At 33.2% G+C, this 22040-nt stretch overlaps 2 protein-coding genes across 3 annotated transcripts; one reads left to right on the top strand and one right to left on the bottom strand.

Moving 5' to 3' along the window:
* Window positions 1–1077: 1077 nt before the first annotated feature.
* Window positions 1078–4481, bottom strand: LOC125192743 (RPM1-interacting protein 4-like). 2 transcript variants are annotated; one of them, XM_048090374.2, is made up of 5 exons: window positions 4304–4481; window positions 2127–2828; window positions 1563–1751; window positions 1365–1412; window positions 1078–1252 (listed from the first exon to the last, which is right to left on the bottom strand). In XM_048090374.2, the coding sequence occupies exons 1-4, from the start codon at window positions 4307–4309 to the stop codon at window positions 1380–1382; spliced, it is 930 nt and encodes a 309-aa protein (XP_047946331.1). In that variant the 5' UTR covers window positions 4310–4481; the 3' UTR covers window positions 1078–1252; window positions 1365–1379. The 2 variants fall into 2 exon arrangements, with proteins under 2 accessions (XP_047946331.1, XP_047946330.1); XM_048090373.2 differs by having other exon boundaries at window positions 1078–1412; window positions 4304–4480.
* An 8145-nt stretch (window positions 4482–12626) lies between these two features.
* On the top strand, window positions 12627–15230 carry LOC125194572 (gamma-cadinene synthase-like). Its single transcript, XM_089069691.1, has 7 exons — window positions 12627–12749; window positions 13063–13318; window positions 13397–13772; window positions 13858–14076; window positions 14320–14458; window positions 14604–14849; window positions 14931–15230. The coding sequence occupies exons 1-7, from the start codon at window positions 12627–12629 to the stop codon at window positions 15228–15230; spliced, it is 1659 nt and encodes a 552-aa protein (XP_088925817.1).
* The last annotated feature ends 6810 nt before the right edge of the window (window positions 15231–22040 follow it).

Below are 22040 nucleotides of genomic sequence, written 5' to 3'. Positions count from 1 at the left end.
CTCCTCCTTTCATAGTGTCATCTTCTTCGCTAAACTTCTCTTTTGTGATTGGGGTACTAGCCATGTGTTTACAACCTACCATCTTCAACTTACAAGTAAATTTTCTATAGATTTCTTATGTGAAGCAAAATTAATTTTTATCTTGATTGACCTAAAACCCCAAAGTTAGTCATTTCAAAACTTTTCATCATAGCCTCTATGAACTCCTTGATCACATCTTCATTGTTTTCTACTTGATCATATCATCACTGTTTTCTATATAGATAAGACCATCAACATATAGAGAAGAATGTTTAGTTCATTTTTAGGGAGATTGGAGGATTTTTAGGGAATTGAATGAGATTATAGCTTTAAGTAGAAGAAGCAACTCCGATGAAAATGAGAGGATACATGAGAAAAACAGGAGATCCTAGTTGTGAGAGGCGGTTGGGGAGGCTCGAGGTGGCATGATGCCACCAGAACTTGGTGCCAAAAGTCATCAAAAGGTGGCGGTCCGACATTACGAGGAGTTCGAGGCAAAGCCCCATGGCTACTAACAGAGAGAGAGAGGCTACTCCCTATGTTCGGGGAAGAAAAAGATGAGAGGAAGATGAAGAGATTTTTTCTGTTCTAAATTGTCTAGCTAACTTACCTACCTTGGATGAAAAAATTAGCATAAAGTGTGTGTTCATATCATGTTTTGTACTCCCTCCGTCCCATTAAAGATGATCCACTTTCTTTTTTGGTTTGTCCCAATCAAGATGACCCATTACATAAAATGGAAATCTATTTATCTCTATTTTATCCCCTCTCTCTTACTCTACTCTCTCCATTTAACACACAAAATAAAGTTGCATAAAATCTCATGCCGTCCAAGAAAAGGGTCATCTTCCTTGGGACGGAGGGAGTATATCTATCTTCCCTACCAAACTGCTAACGTAAAAGATTAAAGGATCTTTTGCACTTACCATAGTGCTAGTCCACCAAAACAGAGGTGGAACTACGAAAAGTCATATCTTTAAGAAGTCAATTGTCCAGCTAAATTGATTATACGTAACGTTTAAATAGGAAACAAATTTCAAACCGATGAAGCTCAAGTGAACTCATACAAACAAACTATCTCCAACTCAAAACACCCAAAATTGCAATAATATAGCATTTGATCAGAGACATCAAAGGGACTAACTGAATACAAAATTACAAAGATTACAGGAAAGCAGAGTAAGTTGAACTTACATTGGAAAAAAATTATACCAGAGCCGGTCTGGTCTTCCTGAATAAAAATATCAAGTGTCATAAAAACTTGTATAACTTAGAATTGCAATTTGCGCCGCGCACAAGCTATACAAAAAGAAATGCCTTACAATACGACTGATCTCACTTACCGTGTTCAATCATTGTCATCTTCTAGTCCACGAAAAGCAAAAGCACCCCTACAATGAAAAACAAAGTTTTTGAAAAAATTTACCATTTTAAGATTAGCAAGTAACATCCATGTGAATGGCTGAATACATTAATCATCTATGGAAAAGAATTACTCTACGATACTTTAGAAGTGTAAATAATAAGCTGAACATATTTACCTTGGCATTATCATTTGCTTCCTTCTGGGTACTGGAATAAGATGTTTCAGTCGGCTTTACAGGTACCTTTCCCGTTTCGCTGTTTTTCTCTTCTCTTACTAGGTTAAAAACTTGAGTGTACCCTTCTGCTGCAGAAGGATCAGTCTCATCCCAGTCACCAAATTTGGGAACAGCAGGGCCTCGATCAGGCTGCCATAAGCATGAGAAAATGAGGAAAGAGACATGAAAGGTCAACGTAATAGAAGTAAAACCTCTAGCCGAATGGTATTTAATTTCCACTCACTCAGACTACAATATAATATTTCACAAACTACTAGCATCAAAGGCAGTGGATCTAAAAGGACCAACTCTTCAAGAAAGGTGTATTTCAAATAATCAGACAAGACTCGAAACCTCACAGTCCAAGATCTCTTCAAACTACCAACTTTCATACTATCATATTACTTGAAACAGCCAAGGAATTTTCGAAACAATCTACCTTAACCTGTGAGCTAATTAGTCACCACAAGAAAGACATAAAAGCAGTTTTTGAAGCATGTGCGAAGAAAATAGTTAAAACATTACTGAGTCATCGCCTCGTGTAACTGATCTCAGCCGAGACCTTCCAGGAGTAGTGGGTGCTAAACTTTGGCTCCCATCGGATGTAGCTTTCCTTTCCCACGAAGGAGAAGAAACTCCAATATTTCTTCCTCCAACTCTTGCTTGGGAATGCGGATGTAGTGGTGAATGATCAGTACTGCGATCAGACCCTACACTGTTCCTTGCATGCCTCTTAGGTGTTTCACCCGCACTCGAGCCACCATAGCGATGGTGAGGTGAGTTGGAACTATTTCTTCGGCCTGCAGTCTCATGACGCAATGGAGAATCAGTTAGCCTTCTCATTTCACCGTCTTCTCTGCTAGACCGCCGATCATGTCTTGGTCTACGGATTTCTATAGGCTTCAATGCTTCTACTTCTAACTTATCACTTCCAGATTGTGAAGAGTTATGCCTTCTATGAGATGTGTCATTTGCAGGTCTATGATTGACTACATCTGGTGAACTGGTTGATTTCCTTACTTCACCCTCCTCTCGGCTAGAAGGTCGCTGATGCTTTGGATTTTTTTCAAAAGATGATTTTTTATCCTTAGATTCAGCCTCAACACTGTCATCGGGATTCATTTGGTAAATCTGACCACCCTTCTTATCCTTCCTTGCATTATCGAAATACATAGTGTAGGGGATTTCTTCAGTTTCCCAGTCACCGAATTGAGGTACTTGTGCGCGCTGCTCGAAAATCAAGAACCAATATCAAGAGTAGGGCCATGCTATGTCAACTTAGTGAATAGACATTCAACCACTTTGGACAAAAGTAGGCTTCAGTTTGTATTCCAGATAACATTACAAATATCAAACACTGCCTGGAAGGAAATACATACAGCAATTACTTAATTATAGCATGCATAAGAAGACGAGGTCCTAGGGTCAAGGATCAGAATGTATATGCCAACTCTTAGCTGATGAGACAAAAACTTGTTCCAGGGAGGGGATGATGTTAAATTTATAACAATGCAACCATATTTTTCTTACTTCTAGTTCCAGGAATTTTCCATCTCTGTCCCTTGTTGTAAAGGCCAAAACATGGATTTTCCCATCACATGTTACAGTTTGATGATATGCATGAAACTCAAGGCCATATGGATTTTACTGATCTTGAAGTCTCTACCCATATTAACAATGGAAAGCACGAAGAAGATCAAACATGAGCCAAAAATTCAACTTGTTTATAATTTTTCTATGAAAAATGGAAGCAGACATGATTTTCTCCTCTTAGTCAAGTTCAAAGTATTCATCAACAGTTAGTTTTCTCTGTTTCTAGTCAGCGCTATAATTCCAAACTAGAGTTCATGTTTCCTAAACTAGTAACAGAATCCGAGAAGGAAAAACCTAACAATGTGTCAAATTTCACAGACTTTCTTGTCCTACTATGCTCCTATAGAATTAGAACCTTGTACTTGAGCAGTACAATCAAAATCTGAAAATAACTACAAGAACTAGTATAAAATGGAGTATGAAAAAACTGCCAATTTTGCCACATTGATTACAATGTAACATAGAATTGTTATGTCTTATTTCCGTTCAGTTTGTGGGAAAATAAGTTTCTAGGTAGAACTATCATCCTATCAACACACATATTCACGAGTTTTTTCAAAAAAATAGAGTACTAGCAAGATAACAGCCATAATAATTGTATTACTATTTTCTTTGCAGCATTACCCATTAACTTAAGTTTCATGATCACATGATTAAAGCGATCTAGCTAAACATGCTGTGCCTATGTCTTTCCTCTACAAAACTATTCTTAATAAGATGTTCATCCCATGAAATGAAATCAAGCAAGAAAATAATATCTCGTCAGGGAATGACTAGATCCGAAGTTCGTATTTTGATGTAGAGTAGCCTAATACTATCAGAGTTGTGAAATTACGAATCAACTTAACATAATCTATTATAGCTTTAGCAATAACCATTTATTGACGTCTTGCAAGGATCCAGACAAATAGGCATCGACATTGCTTATAAATCCCCAAGCATAGATTAATACAATTAGCCCGCGTATATAATCAACAAGTAGCAAAAACCACAATAAATCAGGAAATGAAAGGGAATGCAACCCCAAAGCATTAAAAACGCAGCAAGGTTTAGCATTATGGAGCAATTGACAAGTATAGATGGAGCATAGATCAAGAAATAGCACTTACAGCCATTAATCTGTGTGAAAGAAAACCAAATTCTCGAGCGAAAGAGGGTATAGATTGTGAAATTGGAGAGGCGGAGCGGCCGTGAAGATTGAGGTGATCAGCTGGAGTGAGAGAGAGAGAGATAAGAAGTCAAGTTGAAGTAAGAACACGTGCTGCTTGTGTTGGTTTGTGTTGTGTGTATTTAATGACATCTCAGCTGTACAACATTATAATGAATCTAAACATACATCTCAAAATAGAAAATTCAGATTACATACTCTTTTAAAATAGGGACTAATTAAATTCCCGACAATAGGATACGAGAAAAATTAACTCTTGAGATTTCCAGTGAAATTTAATTTAATTTAATTTTACTCACTTAATCATCTGAGCACCCAAATAGAAATGAAACATTTCATTTCTAACCAAGATGAAAAGTTTTTTTTTGGATTGTCCAATTAAAAATAAAACGTTTCATACAATGGAAATAACATCATCTCGGCTTTTTTATCTCTCTTACTTTAATATCTTTTCATTAACTCACAAAACAACATTATGTAAAATCTCATGCCGAAAAGAAAATGTTTCATTTCTAATGAGACGGAGGGAGTAATAATTAGTTAAAGTGGAAAAAAAATAACGTAAAAGAGAGAATAATATAAACTTCTCTTAATTTACTTTTTTCTCAAATTTAACTATTTATTACTTCTTCCGTTCCCCAAAAATTGACAAAATTGTAGTATATGGCACGGGTTTTAGCGTGAAATTAGTAAAGTAATAAAGGGATAAGGAAGGAAAATGTAGTGAAAGTAGTATTAGTGGATTGTAGGGTCCATATTATTAGTGGTGTGTGTTTGTTCAAAATTTTCCTTATTTAGACTTTATCAATTTTTGGGGGACGACCCAAAATGAAAAAACTAGTCTATTTTTTAGAGATGAAGAAAATTTTATTTTTCTAAAATAAGTATAGAAAATAAAATATCTCTATTAACATAAAATGGATAGAGTATAACTTAAAACCCTTCGTATGACTCTAGTACTCCTAAAGTGAATTATTTAACACAAAATAATTTAAAATAACTGTTCAATTTAGTTGCTGCCACAGGCATGAAATTGATAATTTTATCTTCAATTTGGGCCTCCAAATTGAAATATACTACTATAATAAGTCCAAGCTTAGTGCATTGGTTAGTCGACATTCTTGGATAATATTTACATTGGGGTTTGCTTGCTTTGTTTCTAACCTTTGTTTTCTTGATACATTTCATTTGATATTGGAATTAAATCAAGCAAACTCAATTGATTGAAACCATGTACGGTTCTTAATGGAGTTAATTCACTTGGTTCTCCCTTGGGAAAGGATTGTTAGGATTGGTATACTGAAAAGCATATTTCGAGCATGTTGCACGGATAGAATTGCTTGTATACAATAAATTTTACAATCCACTTTTAACCCAAAGCGAGAAGAAGTAATTTTATCGCATTGATGTTTGCTTGTGCATTTATAAGATGTTTCTCAAACATTTAAATGTATAAGAAGCAAATAAGTCTAATTCTTCTATATAGTAGACTGGTCGTGAACGACGTTCACAGAAGGTGACGCAGTCGGTTCTTTGTAGAAGAGAAATAGAATTTCACAACCTAGATAGGCCTTGGCTACCTATCGTGAAAGGTTGCAGTGTCAGTCCGCATATTTTCTTACCTTAGGAAATAAATGACACTGGTGTGGTATAGCACTGAAGGATCTAACGGTTGAGATAAGTCTTTCTTGCTATTTACCGAAAGACGAAGTCTCGGTGATTGTTATTTCTTAATCATTGTTGACATAACATTGAGCATACGATATTGATTATGCACTACTTTGATTTATCAAATGGTGCGGATTTTTCGCAATCCAAGAATCCTGATATCTTGGGTAGTAGTGATCAATGTCTAGAGGTGCTAGTATTGTTATTGCAATGAATCGTGTGCTGGGTGAGTACAGTTTGATAATATCCTCAAGAGGTGTTCGAAAAAGGTTTTATTATTCAGAAACCCGGTCGGTTGGAATTTATTCCAGAATAATAAATAAAGATTTTGAACTAGACAACTCTTGGAAAAAGATATTAATTAATTAAAGTCAAATAGCAGACTTAAATTGATTAATGGATATTTATATCTTTAACACGGGAAATAATAAATTAAAGAGGTAAAAGCCCAGATTACTCGTAATTTGGGATTGGACGGACAGTCAATATTATTATACTATAGTGGATGATAATAATATTCTGTTTGGACTTATATTAAATTGGGGCTCAATTTAATTAGTAAAAGTCCAACAGGTTTGGCCCAAGTCCAACCTCCATGGATCCCTAATCTGGCCCACCATAACTCAATATAAAAGGAGTTAGAAAGGAGACTTAATTGAATTTTAATCATTAATTTTCGTGCTCCCCTCTGGGAGTGGACGAAAAATCGGTTTTTGACAAAACTGATATTCTGTCTTCTTTCTAATCAAGCCCTTTTCGATTCTGACAAGCATTGCCCACCCAAAGGTCATAATCTGAGTTCGGGATACAGATTAGAAGATTTATGGTTGAGTACGAAGATCATCTCGTGGAGAAGGCGCAAGCAATCGACGATTCTTTGGAGAATCAGATCGGTAATTCTAAACCGTAGGAAATCATGAATTAGGGTTCTTATTCCTTAAACATGATTTATTTGTGTTCTTGAATGCAATTTGATTTGTTTAACATGTAGATAATTAATCCCATAATCGGTCAAATAGATCTGTAGATCTGATTTATTTGTGTATGCATGTCTTTCGCTGTGCAAGGGGCACCAATCCCCAACAAGGATATCATCCAAAAGTACTCGACAGAGATGTGGTTAATTCGTTAGAGCTAAAGAATGAATCTTTATACACTAAGATGAAAACACTTACTTCTTCTACTATTCCGCTCGTTATTTCTTTTGCGCTTTTTCTTTTCCCTCAATTTTACTTTTCTCTCGACTCTTTTTTTCAACTTCCACATTATTACTTTTCTCTCTATTGTTTTTTTTCAGTCAATTTTTTTTCCCAACTTCCTCACCTATTTTAATCTTAACCTCATGAGCTCTCCTTACTTGAGACAATTTCAACTAGTCATCTTCAACTTTTTGAGGTTCAGTGATTGTCCTAAAATCAGATTTGGATGAAGTTCACTCTTCCAACTTTAAACACTAAGAAATTTTTGGAAAATGCTGTTGTGGTTGTTCCCCACCTTAATTGCCCCCTCCATCTTCATGGACAATGTGCACCATATCCTCCGGCTCCATATAGTGTTGAAGGTTCACAACATTTGCAATCTTTCTATTTAGCCACATAAAAATCGAGCCATGGTTGTGTTGCCACTAAATTGATTCACGACGTAATTTCACTTTTTTTATTAAATGATTATACTCCCTCCGTCCCATAAAAATAGGAGTTTTCTATTTTAAAAATTTTATTTTCTTTAATAAGGTGGGACCTATTTTCCACTAACACAACTTTTCTTTCTATGTCTCTCTTACTTTATCAATTTTGTTAACATATAATTATTTTACAATTTTTATACTTATTTTGATTGCATGTAAAATTCAAGAAATTAAAAAATAAAATAATAAAATAGCAAAGACATATGTATAATTATACACATATATTGTAAGTACAAAATAGAAGTTTTTTTTACTTTTACATTGAAAATCGATTTATAAATATTAATTGAGTTAAAATAAATTTCGTACTAATCATTTTGCAACACTTCGAAAAAAATTTGAAATTTTAACTTAAATATTTTTATATTTAAGAAAAAAATATTTTCTTACCAAATAAGTATTGTATAATTAATTCGAATCAAGTTCGAAATTATGTTAATTTGTATACTATCACTTCTTTCTTCTTGTTACATATAATACAATAAATAACAAAACTAATTTTAAACCAAATTTAAGGATATTATGTACATGTAAATTTATGTACATTTATCTTTTCTCATTGTAAAATAACGAAGGAGTTTAGGATAAAATATATGAATAGAGAACTTTTTTCCTGCATTATCGCACAACTTAAATTTATTTTTAGTATTCTTAAGAGGGCTTATTTTTTTTGATTTGATCGTAGGTTATTGAACTTATCTTTGGTGGAATTCAACTGATCCTATTTGATCGGATTTGCAGATTATATAAGAACGAAAGTTTTTCAGCAAGTAGCGGAATTTGAATTTGTAATCTTTAAGGTCATCCCAAGCCAACTGCACTACAATCATTTGGTAGATGGGAACTTATCTTTAATGTATCCTTGCTGCCTATTTTTTCCCTTTAAATTTTAGGACGGCGACAATCTTAAAGTAGATTACTTTTGAATTTATGACGCTAATTTCCTGTAGTTGTAATGCAATGCGTTAAAGTCGTTTTGATCTTGAATCCTTGATCTAATGTCATTGGGAAGGCAATTTTTTCTAGACTAAAACATCAATAATTACAAAAAATTTAGAACAAATATAAATATATATAAATTGTATATACAAGTTTTTTGGGGAGTGATCAATTGCTAACTCATCATTTAATTGCTAACTACAACTAATTTAAGGTCATAGGATTTTAGAAAACGTGTGGTCTACAATTTGCCACGTGTAATTTTCATTTTTAGTAATTAAATCGAAAAAGATAAAAACGGATTTTGGATGAAAAATGTCAACATAGTATTACGAAAATATCAACACAATGCTTTGAGAATGTCAACACATTGCTTATATTGACATTCTACATGTATTATATTGACATATTTATATAGTATATTGACATTTCTATTGTACGAAAAAATTAAAAAAATTTGAATTTTTTTTCAAATTTTGACTTCTGAACATATGCATGTAGTATAACGTTGGAATCCTTACAAAATTATCTTTAATTTGATATATGTTTTATGAATTTAAAGTTTTGGGATTTCTTTTAAAAGTTAGTTATAACTAATTTTGTAGTTAATTGGCATTAATACCCCTACTGATATTTTTTGGAATTAATCCTATGGCCTTATTGACGTTTTTTGTTGATCGTATTGACATTTCGGGGTTGATGATCTAGGCCTTTAATTTAAATATCTAATAGCTATTATTTAGTTGTAGTTAGCAATTAAGTATTGAGTTAGCAATATAACACTCCCCCTAAGCCTTTTAATATTAATTCTAATTGGACCGATTTTATTCACGGGGAGTGATCAATTGCTAACTCATCATTTAATTGCTAACTACTACTAATTTAAGGCCATACAATTTGCCACGTGTAATTTTCGTTTTTATTAATAAAATCAAAAAGAAAAAAAAAACTCCAAATTAAGGTTTTGGATGAAAATGTCAATATAGTGTTTTGAAAATATCAACACAATGCTTTAAGAATGTTAACTCATTGTTTATATTGACATTCTACATGTATTATATTGACATATTTTATATAGTATGTTGACATTTTTGTTGTACGAAAAAATTAAAAAATTTGGATTTTTTTTTCAAATTTTGACGTCGGAACATATGCATGTAGGATATCGTTGGAATCCTTATGAAATTATCTTTAATTTGATATGAATTTAAAGTTTTGGGATTTCTTTTAAAAGTTAGTTATAACTAAACATGTAGTTAATTGACATTAATAACCCTATTGATATTTTTGGAATTAATCCTATGGCCTTATTGACGTTTTTCGTTGATCGTATTGACATTTAGGGATTGATGATCTAAGCCCTTAATTTGAATATCTAATAACAATTATTTAGTTGTAGTTAGCAATTAAGTTATGAGTTAGCAATATAACACTCCCTTTTTATTCACACTAGTTTCTTTACTAATTTGCCCCTTTTATTATATTTTTAAAGATATAACATTTTTAATTTTTCCATTTATAGAATAAATTATATAAATCCAAAATATTTAGGCAAATCCAAATTATGAAAGAGAATTCAAATTTTGTTAAGTACTAAATCTTTTCAAATTTGCAGTACAGCCCCTAAACAAAGAAAGTTAAAATTATAGTAGTATAAAATATGAATAAAGTTAAATTTAATGCATAAATTCCAAAATATTGAATACCTAGTTTTGAACGAATTCTATTATCGTGCTATAACTAATTTATACATAGTACATATTTTTAATGTAATCAATATGACATTGACTTTGAAATTTTAGTAAACTTCAAATTTTGTTTCTAGAAGAATACAACTTGCATCTTTTAGGTCCCTTAACTGGAAATAATATCGTTATATGTCTAGTATATGCAAAATATCATTGATGTCATTTTTTCACTTTTTTACCCCTTTCGGCCTTAAAAAAAAAAAGGCACAAATGTCATATTCATTGAACATCCATTTATCAGGACTAGGGGTGCAAATTTAGTTCTCGGGTTTCGAGTATACTCTATCCCGGTGGGTTTTGGGTATCCGGAACCTGAAATTATGGGTTTGGGTATGGATTTAGGTAGTTAATGTTAGATTTTTTCAAGTTTATAGTACCCGAAACTCGTATTAGGGTACCGATTAATGTCCGATTAACCCCGATTAATTATGTATTTGTGATCAAATTGTTTTGTTTATTATAGGGCCTATGGCCCGTAGGGTAGATTTAGGATAAATTTATTTAATCACATTTGCATTTATGAATGCTTTTAGTATAATGCAACCCAATTTAGGGTTGGTTTGACACTTTATTGTCTATTATCTAGACTTTAATACTTCTTTACATTTGTGTTATTTTTATTTAAACATCATGTTGTATTATTTATGTTCTTACTTGTTATCTTATCAGTATATAGTTATGCTTTCTCCATTTTATTTACATGTTTATTTAAAATCTTAAAAAAATTATTTTAATCTCTTTTGAGTTTCACTTTATGTAAAAAATTTCTTTATTTTAAAATTAAGTAGTGTCTATTTGTCTAATATTTGTTATATATATGGTCATAGAATCATAATCTAGAGTAAGTTAAAGCAGTAAAATTGAAGTTTAAACTTTTAATAATGGCAGCATTGTGTCATTTTTAATAATGTTTATTCTCATCACAATATAATTTATATAAATAGAATAAATTTGAAATGTAATAATTTCGGGTTTATGGGTACCCGAAATCGGGTACCCACATCGGGTATTAGGGGTATCCGAATTCACATACGGGTCAGGTATTGTGTATGATATTTTTGAGATTTCGGATTCGGGTATCCGAATTTTCTGTTTAATTTGGGTACCCGAATTTGCACCCCTAGCTGAATTCGATGTTCACTATTAATTTTTGTATATATAAAATTTTAATTTAAGAAATGTTATGACCAATTAAATATGTAACGCCAGTTCAAAAAAAATGTTTAAAGTTATAGACTGAAACTAAAAGGTATTATGAAAAAATATTAATATGAGATCATTTTGAAAACAAAAACACTAACATTGAAATTATTTAATTTAATATACGGGAACAAATGTGGTACAATTTATTTCTACTAAAGAAATAAAAGCTTTGTTTTTATTTTCTAAAAATGGAACTGCAAATATTCCCTTCACTAAATTACCGTGGGGATCAATATATAAACATAAATCGATCAAAAAATGGATTAATATCTTAATTTTCGGAAATCATAATTAGATAATTGGATTTATCTCATTAACAATGAAATAACTCCAATTATGTATATGCAACTAGAGGTGCGTTAAAATGACAACACCTATTAAAGTGACATTGTGACACCACGTAGCCTGCAATATTATAAACGCTACACTGCAATTTATAGATTGCAGTCTAGCGTATTGGATATTGCAGACAAGCAAAATTTGCAGTCTAGCATATTGGATATTGCACACCGAGAAAATTTACCTTTGAGCGTTTTTATGATTGCCACATGACAGCTGATTATTCGTCCACGTGTACAAATGATTGGCTAAAATCATGATATGGTGTCACTTTAAGAGGTATTGTCATTTTAACACAAACCTATACCCCTACTAAAAAAAATTATTACTTTCATTCCAAAAAAATGATATCATACCTTTTTTTTCTATTTGTTCTATATGTTACACTGCTATTTAAAAAAATAAAAATCATCTTTTATACTTAAAATTAAATGTTCTCTTACTTCATTATTACTTCAATAATTCTTTTTTTTCAAAATTTATAGATTCAATTAGTATTCCTATTGCTATGTACTAGTAGATATACTAAAAAAATGATATATTGTTTACTTATCCAGACAAATTGTAAAAAGACGTTATAACCAACCTCTGCGCATGCTTCTATAAATTGATGCAATGATCGTCTTTCAGTCTCATAGCATCACCAATTTCATACTATTAGAGAAGCACAAATCAAGAGAATGGCTGCAGTTAATATTGTGAGTGCTAATTCAAGCAACGTGAGACATATCCGCCCTCCCATCGTCTCTTTCAAGCCAAGCATGTGGGCTGATATTTTCTCTTCATTTTCTTACGATCATCAGGTACCGATTCATACGTATTAATTTTAGTATGTAATTTTATGGGCAGATAAAAAAGATTATTCGTCTATGAACAGCACGAGCTTTAAAAATTGTTTGACTTTAATATGTAGTAAAAGAAAGTGAGTAGAAAAAAAAGTGAAAAGAGGTCCTAGTTTTACATATTGGCTTATAATAAGATGAGAAAGTGAAATGAGAAATTTCCTAGCGGAAAGATGAAAAATAAAAACCTGGGACATTGAATGGCGGACAGAATAATTATATATAGTACATCCTATGGAATATCTTATGTAGAAGTAATTCATTATTTGAATAGGTGCAGGAGAAGTATACCAACGAAATGGAAGTATTGAAGAAAGAAATTAGAAGCATATTGATGGGTGCAGAGTCCGCTAGATTGATGATATTGATCGACAAAATAGAGCGTTTGGGACTCGCATATCATTTCGATAAAGAAATCGAAGAGAAGCTCAAACAAGCGTATGATTCTGCAGGGGAAAACGATGACGACTTGTTCACTACTGCGCTTCGATTTCGTTTGCTCAGACAACACCAGTATCATGTTTCTTGCCGTATGTCAATATTCACTCATATAGTATTACTTATTTAGGTAAATTTTGATATTAACATGTAACACATGTGACATGCAGATGTTTTCAACAAATTTGTTGAGAAAGACTGCAAATGGAAATCAGAAAGGCTTAGCAGTGACATTGAAGGCATGCTAAGTTTGTACGAGGCAGCTCATGTGCGTATCCACGATGAAAAAATATTAGACGAAGCTGCGAAATTCACGGTTGATGAGCTGAATAAAATGTTACCAACACTAGAGTCTCCGAGTAAAGAGAAAGTGGAGCAAGCGTTGAAGCACTCCGTTCACAGGAGTCCTCTTGTTTTAACTATCCGGTTTTACATTTCCATTTACGAAAGAGAAGCAGGGGCGGATGGATCACTTCTCAAACTAGCCAAAATAAATTTCAATTTCTTGCAGATTATCTACAGGAAAGAACTGGCCGAAATCACTAGGTATACATGACATCTGATATTTTGTTGTGTCATAATGTTTTTTATGCTTTAATAAATACTCCTATAATGCTTTATTTTGGTGAAGGTGGTGGGATAAATTTGACTTAAAGAACAAATTACCATATGCAAGAGACAGAGTTGTAGAGTGTTATCTTTGGGGCAATGCCTTCCGCTACGAACCTCAATTCTCTTACATTCGAGTAGTTGTCACCATAAACCTGGTACTTGCCACAGTTATAGATGACACCTACGATAATTATGCTACACTCGAAGAAGCTGATCTTTTCACCCTAATTTTGGACAGGTACGCAATAATATATTATGTTTTTCTTTAATAACCAATCCTTTCTTAGGTATATTTTGGACAGGTACTTGCGTTTTTTTCAAATCTGAATTTTCTAAAATAAACTAAAAACTAACTAACAATGACCTCCGTGTTATCTAATAATGATACTAGTACTTATGCGTTAGATGCATACTTGTTTTGATCATAATCCTACTGCAATGTACGTATAATGAATGGGTAATGACTTTTTAATTTTCTCAGGTGGAATTTGGATGAGATTGATGTGCTCCCTGATTTCATGAAAGTTGTTTATAGATTCATCATGAGTATATATGAAGATTTTGTACTGGAAGCTGAAAAGCAAGGAAAATCCTTCGTCGTTCCTTACTACAAAGAAGCAGTAAGGATCAGTTCAATTTTTCACATAAACATCAAGTTTATGTGAAAAACCGAAACATTAATTGACCAAAAAATTAATATTTAAAACAAATTAGTATTACATTTAAGGAATTAACACACAATTCATGTTTGTTTGTGGCAATAAGGTGAAAGAGCAAGTTAGGGCTTATAACCAAGAGCAGAAGTGGATCATGGAAAGGAAAATGCCAGGGTTTGAAGAGTATATGAGTAACGCAGTGTTTACGAGCTGTACGTATTTGGTATTCACAGCTCTTGTCCCTGGCACAGAATCTGTTGATGAAAAAACAGTTCAATGGCTGCTCAGTGAGCCCAAAATCGTAATCTCCGCTGCTCACGTGGGCCGACTAAATGATGACTTAGGCAGCCATGAAGTAAGTCATACTACTACATATATATAAAGTGTCATTCAAATCACACATTTGTAATATCATGTTTGTATTTGCATGATGAAGCGTGAGAATAGGGATGGAGAACTGCCTACGGCGGTGGATTGCTACATGAAAGACAAGGGTGTATCGAAGCAAGAGGCAATTTGTGAGTTTGTGGAACTTATTGAAAATGGATGGAAGGATGTAACTGCGGATTGGGCTAAGGGAAGCAGCTCTGTGCCTAAAGAAATGGTGGAGATGCTCCTTAATTATGGTCGCATAGCTGAGATCACTTACCATAACAAAGAAGATGGCTACACCAACCCTGAAAAATATTTTGGGCCATTGATTGCATCTCTTTATTTGGAACCTCTCCGCATTTGATTATGCAATCTCACGTCCATCTAGGTTTAATAAAAGGCATTTTAGTTAAAGAGTTTGTAAAAGTTCATGCCATCTTTTATGGTGTCTTACGTCATGTTTAATTAAGTCGTGTATTTTATACGTTCATTTCCGGGTTTTCTTTGTCGATTCTTTTCCCGGAGCGAATGAAGAGTATCGAACCGCATAGGGTCTAGATATATATTTAATAATATATAAAATATACTCTTCTTATTCCTTGTTTCAGTTTAAGAAATAAAATTACTTTCTTTAAAACCCTAATCTGCCTTCTCCTTGCCTTTCTTGTCTCATACATCAACTCATGTGTTGGTATGATTGTGAATTTGCTTGCTGAGACTTCTACATTCGAAAGGATATTAATATTCCCGAAAACAGTAAATAAATAATAGTAGCATTGTCGTCCTTGCATGATGGACGTCAATTTTAATTAGCGCCTTAATAATTTTTTTCATTACATTATAATTGACATAATCAATTACTCCTACCGTCCGTTAAATATTGTCCAGTTTTACAAATATTGTACATATATTTGTGTGCAAATATATACATATATGCACACACATATGTTAGGATATTCTTGTCGTTTTACCTCCTTTTTATATGGTACTTTACTGACTATCTTATGAATCAAACAAATATCATAAAAACACTATTTTGATACTATCTTGCTTCCGCCCCGAAAACACTATCTCAGGGCTACTATCTTTTCATTGCTTATCCATACAATCAACACAACAAATGTTATGCTGAAAAAAGTACTAATTTTTATCAAATACAATAAATAAAAGACAATACCGTCGTAGAAATTTAGGTTAAATTAAGTTGTTTGTATCCATCAAGTTAGAATGAAATTTTAATTATTAATTTTAGTTAGATAAGCCAGATTATTAGGAAATAAACACAACTAATTTAATCGAAACTAAAAAGCTTATTATTATTTTAAGAAAAAGTTTAAACGTTATAACATCATCTGGTATTTCATCAATTTACATCAAAGTCTATACCGAATTACCTAATAAATTGAAACAAAAATAATGCGGGCACACACTACACACGCAAGTGCGAAGTACAATCTAGTGAAAGAACAAAAAGTGTTGAAAACATGAATAGATAGATACCCTTTCCTTAAATTGACAAAGTGTCACTCCCTATATAGATGGATCCATTTGTATCACAAAAATATACTCCCTCTTCACAAAGGCCGAAGGATTGGTGGACCTGCCGTGGGGTCGGAGGCGGAGCTGCATTGGATTAGAGGTCGATTATTTGAGTTTTCTGGCAATGCTCAATGGCCGACGGTGGGGTCGGTCGAACCCACCCAATGATTTTAAAACCGGACCGGCAAGCGAACCGGCGAAGCTACTGGTTTATGGTTCAACTGGTCGGACCGGTCAAACCACTTGTCGAACCGTTTTACTGTAACATATATAATTAAATATATTATATAAATGCATCAAATTTAGTACTCCCTCCGTCCCTCTAGAATACACTCTTTTCTTTTTAGTCCGTCCACAAGAATATGCACTTTCCAATTATGAAAACTCTTTTCTTTCTAATGAGGTGAGACCCATTCCCCACTAAAAATATTTTAATTACTTTTTCTCTCTACCTCTCTATGACTCTACCAATTTTGCAATTAAAATCCGTGCCTAACTCAAATGGCATATTCTTTGGGGATGGAGGGAGTATATAATAAATTTTAGTTTTAATCAAATTCATATACATATAGGGATGTAATCAAATGCAAACTCTAAATATTGTACAAATTTCAAACTATGATCTAGACTATCAGAAAATGTCAACAGATGACAGTCAGCAACAGAAAATGTCAACACAGTTTCAACGGTTAATGATGTGTTGACATCGTGTTGACATGGTGTTACATTGTGTTGACTTCACAATCTTGAAATTTTACACTGTGTTGACATTGTGTTGACGTTGTGTTGGCACTGTGTTGAAGAGTTTGAAGTTTGTACAAAATATAAAGTTTACATTATATCACTGCCCTATATGAGGCCTATGGTTCGAATCCCATTGGACTCAAATTTTTGAAAAAATAGATGAAAATTATAAAAATCGGTTCACGGTTCCCGATCAAATCAGTCGGTTCATCTGGTTCAAAATGGCTCAACCTCCCGACGGTTTTATATGGTGAACCGGACCGGATTGAGCATCGGTTCGCGGCCGAACCAGTCCGACCGGCCGATTCGGTCCGGTTTTAAAACACCGTTCGTTGTTGATCTCAACTAAGATAACATATTTCTAAAAATGAAGTTGCTTTTATCTCTACTTTATTTTCACTCTCTTACTTTATTCTTTCTAAAAATGAAATTGCATAAAATCTCGTGTCACCCAAGGAAATGGGTCATCTTACTTGGGACGGAAGGAGTAATATACATAAAGGGGCACTATGGTGACACCATAAATAGAATAACACCATACTATAAATATAGGCCATTAGATCTCTTATATGGACGCCTAGGATTAAATTCCGTACATAGAGTGCGATTGTAATCTACCTTTTTCGAAATTCCAGTCGTGAGCATTTTACTCATTTCCAAAAATTTAAAGTTGAATCAAATTTAGAGTATCCCCAAATTTAGCATGACTCTCTATCCCCCAAAAAATAAAGTAACATGTAAACTGCAAAATGGTCATGGTAACACTGCAATCTGGTATCGTTTCATAAAACTACATTTGTAACAAAAAAAATAAAGTACTCCATCTGCCCCTTAAAATTTGGCACCATTGACCCGATACGGGTTTTAAGAAATGTAATAGAAAGTGGATTGAAAAAGTTAGAGGCATGTGGGTCCTACTTTTATAAATTAGTTTTATAATAAAATGTGTGTGAGAATGAGTTAGTGGAATGTGGGGTCTACAACCAAAAACGGTAAAAGTGAAATGTGACAAATTTTTAGCGACGGACGAAAAAGGAAATAAGTAATAAATTTTCATGGATGGAGGGAGTACTTAATATGCAAACTACAAAACTGTCGTGGTTACATTGGAATATTCAATGCATAACACTACAATCTGGTATCGTTTCGTAAAACTACGTCAGGAACATGAAATTTCAATTTTCCCCTTAGCATTTTAAAATGATTAAACTTAATTAAAATTAGCTGCTACGTGGCAGCTTAAGAATCACACGATCTTCAAATCTAAAGGCCTAAAGTGGTGATATGGTGACACAATAAAAAGGGTTGTCATATTAATACATCAATATAACTTGTAAGGCAATTGGATCTTGTGATCTAACTGTTAGATTAATGCCACGTATCATCTAATATTGTAACTTAGCTAATAATGTACTACTCCCTCCATTCCATAGTAATGGATGCGTTTCTTTTCGGCACGAAGATTAAGAAAAATTTTGGTAGGTGAGTTAAGTAAAGGGAGAATAAAGTGGAAAATGAAAAAGGTAGAGAGTTGAAGAGAGAAAAAAGTAAGAGAGAGTAAAGTAGGTGTGGAAAAAATGTGTTGACTTTTACTAAAAATGGAAATGACTCTATTACTATAGAACGTACTAAAATGACAAAATGACTCTATTACTATGGAACGGAGGGTGTACTATTTTGGTAAAATAATATAGCATTTTAATGTAATAATATAGATTATTAGTCTAACTAGTGTCACGCTCATGCGATGCACGACCTGTTAATTTACTAATTTGGGTTGAGCTTACATTTATGAAATGAGAATAATAAATATGGCGTATCACTATATCAATTTATAAACTCAAAAATGTATACAATAACAATATGAAGTAATATTATACAAATATAATCATATACGTTGCAAAACTAAAAATTGTATACAAAACACACATCATCATTTAGAATCTTTTCGATCTCTTCCAAATAATGATCAACAAAAAAAAAACGTAATGATCAAAACAAGGATTGTAACTTCCTTTGTACGTCATATGTGATATTTGTCACAATTCCTTTTTATATCCATGTTTACCACAAAAGAAACAACTATCATTATCCTTATGTTGTTTCGTTTGTAAGGAACACTTATCCATAGCACCATTCTCAAGACACTTTCTCTTACCCTTTACTTTATTTCTTGAGATACTAACCAGATGTGCAACACCAAATGCACAAACAAGTCTTTAAAATTCAAGCTTAAGTGAAGCAACGTGAGACATTATCATAATGTGCTCCCTTATGTTGCCCTTGCCCTTATATACTTTATTGAGATCAAGCACGCTTGTCTCAACCTTATCGTTTATGTAACAACCCGCCCTCCTAGGGTACAATAAATGCGGCGGTTGCTACCAAACGGACTCTAAAGAAGTAAACATAGGCTAGGGTTTCATTTAAGGAGTGTTGACCAAAGCATTTAAAGGAAACATCAGAGCAATAAAGTAACAACTTAACCTAGAAGCTTAAATGAGAAAGAGAAATGGGGTATCTTAAATAACGATCAAAATCTCAAGAGTACGATATAATATCCAAGATAAAAATCACAAGAAAAGAGCTAAGGCCTCAAAACCGAAAGGAGAGTGCAAAATATTCCAAATAAACATAAGTGTATCAAAACTCAACGGAAAACGACCAAGAGAAAGAATAGTTATGTATGAAGACACAACTACGCTTGAAGTTCATAACAACCATCTAAATTAATTATCATGCTCAACACCCGCCACCGCTCGTCATCGTTCAACTTGCACATAAGGAAAACACATGCAAGGCTGAGTATTTTGAAATACTCAGTGAGCTCATTGCCAAAACATTTTATAAGTTATGCCACCCTTACCAAGTGAACTCGAGTTTTAAGCAGTTATAAGAGAATATCACGAGTATCACAAAATATATTTTCCATAGACTGGCCAGTCAAAATAACTCCCCATTTTTCTCAACAAAATCAACAATCACAATCATTCCATGGTGCGACGAAAGTGTGGCCACACTTTACGCCCACGAGACCGGCCGACTAGCAAGGACGGCTCCCGATCCCATCGTGTACACAGCCTGGTAGGGCTTGCGGCCCATACTCAAACCTGAATTCGTATAATCACATCCATAGCCCTATAGCCCAATGGAGCGAACTCACAAACTAGGCATCAGGCACACAATATCACAATAAAACAAACATAGGCATGACATAACAGTTAAACCACCCTTATACCACCAATCAACATTTTTGACAAAATAAAAGAGAGTTTTAAGAGTAAAGCCCACCTCGACTGCTTAGATTTCAAGAAGTTTCGCTTTTCCGTTATCCGGCTTCGCAACCAAAGTTTCACCTTTTAATCACATAGGCATTGGGCTGGGGAAAAATACCGAAAAAATTATATATCGCTCGTATCGTATTGAAAAATATCGAAAAATTATCGAATTTTCGATATATCGTAATTTTCGATACGATATGATATCGTATCGTAAGTTTTCGATACGTTCCTTATATCGCGATATATCGTTTTATATCGAAAATACGATATATATCGAAAATTTTCGATATATCGATATTTTCGATATATATCGATATTTTATTTTCGATATAAAACGATATATATCGAAATTTTCGATATATATCGATATTTAACGATATATCGAATTTCGGTACGATATATCGAAATATCGATACGATAACGATACGAAATTTTTTTATATCGAAAGTTCGATATATCGAAACTTTCGATACGATAACGATATGAAATTCTTTCATATCGATATTTTCGATACGATACACGATACAACGTTTTCGATACGATATATCGTATCGACCCACCCCTACATAGGCACATATCACAAATTAGGTTCAACACTACTCTTACTCATGCATGTCTCAACACTTTTCCCTTTTCCCATCGATTTATTTTATCATTACTAATCAATCAAGATCATGTTTATCACACAAGAATATTTAGCCATCAAACACACACTACACAACACAACACACACACATAAACGACACACACACACACGACACACACACACATGTAACATATTCCCACATCCTTTTTATTCCACTTTCACTCAACCAAGATACATGAAGGTTCAAGAAGACCGATTAATAGGTTAGAAAGAAGAGGAATCGAGTAGAATCAAGAAGATGGATAAAAATATCTTAAGAGAAAAACGAACGGTGGAAATTAAGTAAAGACTTGGTTTCTTCAAAAATTCTTGGATCAAACTTCAATTTCTTCTCAAAGGATGAAGGATTAATGGAGTAAAGTAGAAGAAAATTGAGAGAGTAAGGAGAAGAGGGAGGGGGACGAAAAATAAGGGGTGGGGCGAAAATTTGTGATGGCTAGGGTTAGGTTTTTGGCTCCTTATTTATAGAGTTCAATAAAATCTTTAGGTAAATAATAGAATATTTGGTAAGATCTTATTCTCCACAATTAAATAAATAAATATTGTGAAGTAGGGAAGAAGAATTAACAAAAATAGATCCTAGGGAAAAAATCCTCTAGGTTTCGAAAATTAGGCCACTAATTAGTCAAGATTTCGTTTTGAATATTTCACGGAGTAGAATAAAATATCACGGAGTAAAATAAAAATAAAAATAAGGATTCTCCCTCATTGGCATAGAAATAGGCGTGTACTATATGCCTTAAATAAGGCATGAAATTTTCAATATTGATTAGAATAAGGTAGGGCAAGATTTCTTGAGGTATGGAAAGATTTGGTAGAACATTTAAATTCTAGGTATGGAAGGAAATCAAAGAAGGGATTAACTAAAATAAAAATAATACTCCCTTCCTTACATTGGTGATTTTCGAAAATCACTAGGCACAAAAGGGGGTGTCGATTTTTCCTCTTTAAAATAAGGAATAAT

Source organism: Salvia hispanica, chromosome 4, assembly GCF_029641045.1.
Source record: "Salvia hispanica isolate PSC_SH4W2 chromosome 4, Shi_PSC_v1, whole genome shotgun sequence".
Classification (NCBI taxonomy): Eukaryota; Viridiplantae; Streptophyta; class Magnoliopsida; order Lamiales; family Lamiaceae; genus Salvia; species Salvia hispanica.
This window is presented reverse-complemented; position numbering and strand designations above follow the sequence as displayed.